At 42.5% G+C, this 10,112-nt stretch overlaps 1 protein-coding gene across 1 annotated transcript; it reads left to right on the forward strand.

Annotated features, from left to right (window-relative positions):
- The first annotated feature begins 2,461 nt into the window (after positions 1 to 2,461).
- LOC138801859 (chemerin-like receptor 1) lies at positions 2,462 to 3,390 on the forward strand. Its single transcript, XM_069984959.1, has one exon. It carries the CDS (start codon positions 2,512 to 2,514, stop codon positions 3,388 to 3,390), a length of 879 nt encoding a protein of 292 aa, XP_069841060.1. The 5' UTR covers positions 2,462 to 2,511.
- The last annotated feature ends 6,722 nt before the right edge of the window (positions 3,391 to 10,112 follow it).

Here is a 10,112-nt window from a genome sequence, read left to right on the forward strand (position 1 = left end):
TTTCAACATGTTGAAAAACAAGCGACTGATATAGCAGCGATCTGCTGCCGTCGCTCCGTTGAATAGGAGCGTCGGCAGTAGACGCTGCTATATCCTATGGGCTGCCCGGACGATTAGCGATCCTCCAAGCAGCCCCCCCGCAGCTCCCCGCCGCCCCTCCCGCACTCACCCGCTCGCTGCCGCCGCGTTGGATAGCGGCGGCAGCGAGCGGGGAACGAGGAGCAAACGAGCGCTAATAGCGTTCGTTTGCTCCTCCAAAACGACCCGTGTAATAGGCCCTTTAGGCTAACCACAGATATCCTGTATAAAATACGAAGATAAGTTATACCTCTTGCACTTGGCTGAAGCATCTGCCCTTGTTAACAAGTAAAATAAACCTTGGTTCAGATCATCCGTGTCCCGTGATTGATAGATAAAGAAAATTCTCCTGACATCTTGGTCCTTCGAGCCGGAATCCGACACCTCTTAGCCTCGTCACGGTATGGGCTGAACACCGTATACGGGAAAAAGTCCACAATCTCCAGGACTTTTTGAACACCAAGCCCTCCAGCTTAAGATTGGTTGCAAACTGAGGCCTGTCCAACCGCGACTGAGGCAGGAGTGACGGATTCGAAAAATAGCTGGAGAATTTGGGAACGAGTTCATCTGAATTCTGGTAAGAAACATTTTTGATTTTTTAAATGAATTTGATCAAAAGAGGAATGTGTAACCAAAGGATCATCCTGGAACATCGGACGGTGATCTTTTGTGAGCCCAGGGTCAGTCCGGCTTGCTACAACACCTCAGTTTGAATAGACTGTGTGCTGGAACAGCAAGGCCAGGGACTGTAAAACCTAAGGGATGAGAGGCAGCCTAGGTCAGTGGCTTGTGACAACACCTAAGTTTGAATAGACTGGGTGTTGAAACTGTAAGGTCAGCGACAGCGGCTTGTGACAACATATAAGTCTGAATAGACTGTGTGACAGGGCTTGTGACAACACCTCTGGGTGTTGAAACTGTAAGATCAGAGACTGTCAAGCCTAAGGACTGCAAAGCTCTCCGTGCCGCACGTTAAAGATAAGCGATGAGCTCTAAAAAATTTGTTCCTCCAAAATTGATTGCAAAAGAATTCTGCAGATGACATGTAAAGTATACTGATAGTAAAAGGAAATTGAAAAACTTTGATCTCTAGAGCCCATGGTGCTCCTACGGAGTCATTATTTGGTGCTTAGTTTTATATCCTAAGATTGATAAAATGTAAACTCAAAGAAAGAAAAATAAAAAAATAAAAAAATTCAGGACAGTAATTTTGTGTCCTCAAAGTAATCCTGAATTGTAAAGAATTCCTCTCCAGCAAACCTCAAGAACTACCAATGGGTTCCATGAGGAGGATCTAGATCCCTAACTTATTTTGGGCCCTTCTATGTTTGTAAAAAAGCTGATATCTGTTTGTTTTCTTGTATTGTTGGTAAAAGTCTGATAACTGTTTAGTGTATTGTGATGTTATTTGTTGTCTTGAGTTTCTTGGCCAAAAGACATTTTTGTTTAGTCAAACATATGAGGCTCTCTGAATGATTTATGTGTATGAATGAAAATGAGGATTAAATCATAAAATCCTGCGTGTATAAGGGAGCCCATTAGGTGTGGTTTCGGTCTACTGAGCCTGAGACAAAAAATTGTGGGGAAAACAGTCAAACACATCACTAGTTATTCCCCATCCACCTCTTCGAGTTAACCCTATTTTGTTTGTTGGTCGTTAAATGGGTGAGGGGATGTGAATTGTTTTGAAGGTTTGATCCTTTTGTGTTTCCTTGTTATCACATTTTATTTGTTTTGTTTCCTCCTGGAAAATATTTTTGATATAAAAGACGTCTTCTAGACCTGAGACATACTCCGTGCACGTAAAAAGGTATGGTACCTAGGAAATTGGAATAAGAGTTAATAACCAAATTAAGATATACTGCAGTTTTTCGGTTTTTCAGTTTTTCGGTATTGCTTTATATTTTGTTGTTTTATAAGATTGAATAAGGTTAAGATTATATAGTGAATACTTAGGGTAATGCAGAACAGATTCCAGTTTGGTTTCCTTGATTAGAGGATATTTAAGATTAATTACCACATTTATTTACTAAGTGTAAGGAAAAAATTTTTTTGTTGTGAAATGGTAAAATGATGTATGTGATTTCCTCTATGTAACACCTGAAAGTCTAACCCTTGAATCCTACATCATTAGGACGAATAGTGTGATTGAAAAGTATTAAAGTCTAAATAGATAAATAAGTAATTCTATAGTTTCACCTAGTGGTCAGAGAAGAATAAGAAGGTTACAGACATATACATATTTGACCTACTTATAATCGTTATTTTTGTAAACCGTTAGTCATTTGGGCTGATACAGATTGCAGAGATAATGGAAAGTACAACACTGTTTCCTTGAAAAATGCTTATTATGTTGAGGAGAACTTTCCATCCAAAAACAATGTACAATACAGCAATCACACATCCATAAGATATAGAGATGTATGCTTCACAATGATCTACTCGCTGTTCTGGTTACTGGGAGTCATAGGGAATGGTCTTGTAATCTGGGTTGGGATTTTTAAAATGAGAAAGACGGTCACAGTGTTGTGGTTTCTTAGCTTGGCCCTAGCTGATTTCACGTTTTTATTGCTGTGCCCCTTGATGTATGTACAAATGTTTTTTGGGTATAAAAAACCCAATATTGTGTGTAAGGTAATTGATTTTTCATTGTACCTCAACATGGGAGTCAGTGTTCTCCAGATTACAGTGATCAGTGTAGATCGATGTATCTGTGTAGTGTTTCCAGTATTGTGTCAGAACCACAGGAGGCCGAAGCCGGCTTATACTATTGTTCTGATAATATGGATGATATCTTCTGCTTGGTCTGTGATTGCTATAAGGTACTCAAAAGCAGCTGATATTAATGGTAGAAATGTATGTATAGTTGATATCAATGAGTCCAGTTATGCAAGGAAGACAATTGTACAATTTGTGCTCTCTTTTCTCTTGCCTTTTATCATTATTGTTTTTTGTTACATTGTGATGGTTTGGCGAGTTAAAAGGAGAAACAACACTGTGTCTTATCTACCTCTAAGGACTATTGGAGCTGTAGTACTGGTCTTCTTTGTCTGTTGGTTCCCCAGTCATCTATTTTTTCTTGTCCTTATATTCGGGACAAGCGTATCGATTTCTTATGTAGATGATTCTGTATATCTAGTCACCATACTCCTTATCATTCTTAATAGTTGTATTAACCCTATCCTCTATGTTTTTATTGGTCGAGATTTTAAAGAAAAGTTGTTTGGCTCCTTCCAGGCCAAGTTGGAAAAAGCATTTATAGATACTCATAGGTCAGACCTTGTGAAACAGGAGAAGTCTAGGCCACATTGAAACTTTGAAACTTAGATTAAGACATAGAGGAAAGAGAGAAGAAGAAAAATATTGAATGGGCTTAAAGGGAACCAATCACCCAGAAAATCAATGTAAAGACAAGGATATGTGCTGATAGATCACCCAGCACACTTCCCAAATATGCCCCTGTAACCTCTGTGCCCCCCTCAATTAGACAGTAATCTTACTTTGTTCAGGTCACGCGCTGTATGTAAATTTTTGCTAAGTAGTCCTGGTGGGCGTATGTAGTCCTGGTGGGCGTATGTAGTCACGGTCCGGGGGCGTATCTAGTCACGGTCCGGGGGCGTATGTAGTCACGGTCTGGGGCTGTAATCACGCCCAGAGGGGCGTGATTCGGAGGCTTGCGGTCCAGTGACGTCATCCGGCGGCTTGCGTTCCGCGTCGCGGCCGCGCCGACGTGTTCGGGAACCCGCGCATGCGCAGTACGTCAGCGTCGTCTCCCGCCGTACTGCGCATGCGCGGGTTCCCGAACACGTCGGCGCGGCCGCGACGCGGAACGCCAGCCGCCGGATGACGTCACTAGACCGCAAGCCTCCGAATCACGCCCCTCTGGGCGTGATTACAGCCCCAGACCGTGACTACATACGCCCCCGGACCGTGACTAGATACGCCCCGGACCGTGACTACATACGCCCACCAGGACTACATACGCCCACCAGGACTACTTAGCAAAAATTTACATACAGCGCGTGACCTGAACAAAGTAAGATTACTGTCTAATTGAGGGGGGCACAGAGGTTACAGGGGCATATTTGGGAAGTGTGCTGGGTGATCTATCAGCACATATCCTTGTCTTTACATTGATTTTCTGGGTGATTGGTTCCCTTTAATAGAATGTAATGGTATTATATTTTTTGCAGAAACTTGATAGCAAAATATTTCTGCTAGCTTGGCTTATTATATGTATGTGTGTATGATCATTCCCCAGTGCTTTCCTATTATTTGTATTACTTTAAACATTGGAAATTAGATGGTTGACACAGAGGTCATCTGTGCGTTCAGCTAATAATCCTAAAATGATAGAGATATTGTCTGAGGGCAGGAATAGCCTCAAGCAAAGATTTATAACATGTTTTAAGCTGAAGATGCGGATGAGATGTTCTCTCAGATACACCGACTGAATGCTTAGGACAATGGGGGGTTCTAAAATTTATGAGTCTTTTAAAGGCTAATCATTATAAAGGTAGTGATAGTACATCTATTGGCATAAGAGTCGGTGTTCCTGGGGAAGCATGATGCTCGCATCAGGGTACTAGTAGTTATTAGTCTATATGGCAAGTGTTTTAAAAAAAAAAAAAAACACTGCATAATAGGGATGTCACGATACCAAAATTTTGAGTTTGATACCGATACCAGCTTTCGGATTTCGATACTCAATACCAATTCGATACTAAATAAAAAGTTTGAGAAAAAAAAAACACGTAAAAATACAAATATAATTTCCCTCCTCCCTGACTACAGATATGTTCCCCCCATGAACAACATTTTTATTTATGCGACTTCTTGATCACTTTGTTACATTTTATAGTTCGGACAATTCACATGTAATGGATGCCAAATACATGTATGTTTTTTTTTTTTTTTTTTTTTTTTACGTTTTTTTGAGGGAAAAGGGGGGATTATTAGAACCTTTAATATTTTTGTTTTATTTTAAAAACACTTTTTTTTACATTTTTTAATTCCCCTCTAACCTCAAGCATACCTCCCTGTGCACAACAACTCCCAGAATACCTTCTTGTGGGGAGCTGTACTGCACAGGGAGGTATGCTAGGAGTTGTAGTGCATAAGAAGGTATGCTGGGATGTTTTGAAAGGCTGCTGCTGCGCAACTGCAACTCCCAGCATACCTCCTGGTGCACTACACCTCCCAGCATACCTCCTGGTGCACTACAACTCCCAGCATACCTCCTGGTGCACTACAACTCCCAGCATAATTCCTTGTGCTTTGCAACTCCCCACAAGAAGGTATGCTGGGAGTTGTAGTGCACAAGGAGGTATGCTGGGAATTGCAGTTGTGCAGCTCCTGACACAACTCCGTGCACCATACATTCTTGTGCACTACAACTCCCAGCATGCCTCCTCGTGCACAAAGAGGTATGCTGGGGGATGTAGTGCACAAGGAGGTATGCTGCTGGAAATTGTAATGCATTAGCAGCCTCCTGGCACAACAACTCCCAGCATGCCTCCTTGTGCACAACAACTCCCCACAAGAAGATATTATGGGAGTTGTTGTGCCACTGTATCGGTGGGCCCCGCGGGAAGGGGGGGGGCGACAGGATTGTGGACACCGGCAGCTCCTAGTGGTGGGAGAACTGGGGGGTGCAGGGGACCGCGCCGCAACAGCGGGTCCCGGAGGTTGGGGAACTGGCGCTGCCGCAGCACTGGCGGTTCCCGTACTCGGAATGGTTGAATGACTGCCGCCCGCGGGATTGCGGGCCGCAGTCATTAGCAGTGAGGGGCTGATCCATATGCAGCAGACTCGTGCTGCATATGGATCGGCTCTGCGGGGGTTAAATGCCGCTGTCTTTTATGACAGCGGTATCTACCCTTTAAAATAGCCGGCACTAGCGATCGCTATGTGCCGGCTATTTAAATTTGGCGCCGCCGGGAGCGGAGAGCGGGCGGAGGAGGGGATGACAGGGGGCAGGGGGCGGCACACAGAGAACACGGCCGGCGTTCAGGTAGCTGCCGGCCGTGTTCTCTGCACCATACTTCATGTTAATCTGCACTATTATGCAGATTAACATGAAGTATCGATACCAGGAAATCCTGGTATCGAACCGTTTTTCTGCCCGAAATATCGATAGTAGTATCGATATTTCGGTGCACCGTGCATCACTACTGCATAATAAGAAATGGTAAATGCTTAGAGCATTTGTGTAGTATCTATGTTGAAAAGGCGGTTGGAATTGCATAAGGGAAGTGGAAACTAAGTGATATAGGTTATATATCATCACTACTAATAAGTATAAATTATGTTATAAGATGTTCCAATATTGACCCATGGATAGAATCATGTGTCAACAGGAGGGATGGTAGTGTTACAGTACATCTACATTGTTCACCCCTAAAAATAAATTTTTACTATTAGAAATTTTGTTTAATTCGTAACTTTTGAAAGAAATTATCCATAGGAAATGTGAGACTCATGATGACGAGTACAATATAACTGGTAGATTTACCCTATGCAATAGATGCTAGGAAGACTGAAGGGGCAAAAGGGATGCTTCACCTATGACAACACCAGGTAAACGTCCTGCTGGGCAGCAGAAGATGAGATTGGTCACTGGTACCGGGTAAAGTAGGAGAGAGGCTGCATTAAGCAGCAGCCGGTACCAAGAAAAATGGTTGTCCTCCAGTAATCGTTGGCTACAAGCCCACTCATTTGTCTATTAGGCAAAAGTCAGAGCTTTGTCCCAGGTATATAGCGTTAATTTGGAAATGTCCAGCCTAGGGGGGCAAAAAATGCAGTTTGAGAAGTCTTCCCCTACTTATTATGGGCAGACATGTTAAGAACCACTGGTATAAACTCAGATGGGAAGGTTCATATCAGATCCTACTCACTGCTCCCACCGCAATTACGATAGCAGAAAGAATCTCTTGGATCCATCTGTCCCACTGTAAGGTGGTAAGACTAGAACAGGGAGGGAAAGAATTGAATCTGTTCTCTTTGCAGAAGTCCACTACAAAGGGAGGTTCAGAAGGGATAACCTGTCTCAACCGAGAAGGGTGATTGTTCAGGACAATCTGTGGCCGAAGAATCCAATCCAACTTCCCTCTCCCTTCCCTCTCCCGGCAAAGAGACAGATTAGGAATGTATCTATTAGGGATAGTGATATGTATACTCCAAGAGATAGTACAGAGTAAACAGGTGGATCCAACTAGTTATGGTAGATGGGAGGAGAACAGAGATCTGAAAGGCTTTAAAGTTGTTAATATCATTTTTATTGAAGGCCAAGAAGCCACAATACAGATTGATTTCTGTACTCTGTTACTGCAAATCCCAAGGTCAAACTATGCCCTTATCAAAGGTAGATAAGTATATGTGTGTTATTGACGAACCAACTGATTATGATAGCGTATGGTGTAAAAGGTAGATGTCAGCCTGGTGGACTACCAGAGAGAAACCTTATAGTAACTCTTTTAGTTTTCGTAACAAAGATTTGTCCCCTTGTACAACGTCTGATAATTGCAATAAAAAAAAATATTAAAAAAAAAACCAAAGAGGTCAGATCAGGGATTATATGCAATAGCGGCAGACGCTTCAGGGAAAGACCCTTTAGGACATTTCTTTATCATCATACAAGATGTAAAAACCAATACCAAGATAGAATCCAGAGTAGAGATACCAGGAGGTGCCACCATAGAGAAAAAATAGGTCAGTTTGTTAGATTCACCAACTTTACATATGAAGATAGATTAACCCTAGAAGTAGGATATGAGGAAAAGAATGAATGGTTGGAATGGATCAGGTATACAGCAAGAAGCCTTAAAAAAGAAAATTGAATAGCTTGTGCAACAGCAAGACCACACCTTGGTACAGTCCCATTTCCATTGAACAATCAGAGTGATCCTGAGGGACTACGATGCATGATAAAATTATATGATAACAGGTATAAACCCACTGACAAAGAGGAGAAATGTAAAACTCTTGTCACTTTTGTTCCCACAAACCAAGACATTGGACCTACCACCTCAGGTAATTGCCTGGTAACTATACTTGTTTTAGTCTTCCAGGGAATGGACACAACTATGGGAAGCTCCATGATAAATATTGTAGAGAAAGAATTGATGTCTCGAACAATCGGAACTACTTGCCCATCTGGCCAAGCCAACTAACCCCGAGGTCTGACATGTGGTGGTTATGTAGGGATAATCGAATACGGGCTGGAATCGAGCAGAATTCTCAAGGGGATTGTGCATTGGTACAGCTTGTCATGCCCTTCCACTTACTGTCAGAAGGTTGGCCAGAACAGGTGAGTAGAACCATGAGGCAGAAGAGGGAGTCTCCCAAGGGGTCTTTCGATTCTAGTATCTACATAGACAGCATTGGAGTCCCCCGAGGTGTTCCGAACGAGTATAAAGCCAGAAATCAGATTGCCGCAGGGTGGGAGTCCATCTTCTGGTGGGTAACCATAAATAAGAATGTAGATTGGATAAATTACATATATTATAATCAACAGAGATTTGTAAACTATACCAGAGACGCAATCAAAGGAATAGCAGAACAACTAGGGCCTACCTCGCTGATGGCTTGGCAAAACAGAATGGCTCTAGATATGCTATTGGCAGAAAAAGGAGGTGTGTGTAAAATGATAGGAGGGTATTGTTGTACTTTTATTCCTAACAATACAGCCCCAGATGGAAGTATCACAAGAGCCCTCAAAGGATTGACTGCTCTGTCAAACGAATTGTCTGAAAATTCTGGATATGATGATCCATTTACCTCTTGGATGGAAAGCTGGTTCGGGCAGTGGTCAGGACTGGTCACTTCAACCCTAATATCCATAGGCATCGTTGCAGGTATCCTAACTACCTGTGGATGTTGCGCTATCCCATGCATAAGAGGACTCATACAGAGACTAATTGACACTTCGCTGACCAAAACGATGTATCAACAGATCAACCCTTCCATGTGTGATAACGACGAATGCGAACTCGAGGATGTCTAAATGAAGTATAAATTGGAAACCACATCTCATTTTATATTGAAAACATGACAATTCTACTTATATTTTGTATGTACAGAAGGGAATGTTAGAAAAATTCTATATCTATAATCTTTATTATAACCAATGTATTAATCATACTAAAATATACATAGAATTTTCTTGCGCTTATGGTACTTATGTTTTCACGCCCAATCTTGAGGATTAAGAAGCTTATTTTCAGTTATACTACTGACACATGTTTGTTTCCTGTTAAAAACCTTTTTAGAGATAGAACCGTTAGATAAGGATGTGAAGAGGTGTAGCTGAGTGGAAATAAAGCCTAGTGCCCTTTATCTGCCTCCTACACCTCTAGAGACAGAGGTAACACCTACTCTTAGGCTAACCACAGATATCCTGTATAAAATACGAAGATAAGTTATACCTCTTGCACTTGGCTGAAGCATCTGCCCTTGTTAGGGTGCGTTCACACCTACAGGATCTGCAGCAGATCTGCAGCAGATTTGATGCTGTGTTCAGTTATTTAAATGAAAATCTGCTGCAGAAAATCAGCTGCAGATCCTGTAGGTGTGAACGCACCATTAACAAGTAAAATAAACCTTGGTTCAGATCATCCGTGTCCCGTGATTGATAGATAAAGAAAATTCTCCTGACACCCAATAATAGTTCAACTGTTCTGACCCCCTATCTATAACAAAACTAACCCATAAAACAGATTGGAAGGCACCTGACTGGATATGGAGGGTGCATACTGACTGCACATGCACTCTCCTCTATTTCCTCCTAAAACCTGATTGTCAGCAGCTGCCAGGAAGGGTTAACATTTCCTGTGAGGCTGTAACTCCTCCCCACACCCCTCTCAGACACAGCTCCTGGGTGTTTCCTATGAGCTCTGTGGCCAATAGGCTGGATTCCCTCCTCGCTCTAACTCCTCCCTCTGCCTTTAGGAACCTGAACTTCCTCTTCCTGCCCTCAGTCTCCACAGGACTGACCTGCAGCCGGTTTGCCCACCCGCCCTCCCTTTTGATCTTGG

Source organism: Dendropsophus ebraccatus, chromosome 9 (genome assembly GCF_027789765.1).
Source record: "Dendropsophus ebraccatus isolate aDenEbr1 chromosome 9, aDenEbr1.pat, whole genome shotgun sequence".
NCBI lineage: Eukaryota > Metazoa > Chordata > Amphibia > Anura > Hylidae > Dendropsophus > Dendropsophus ebraccatus.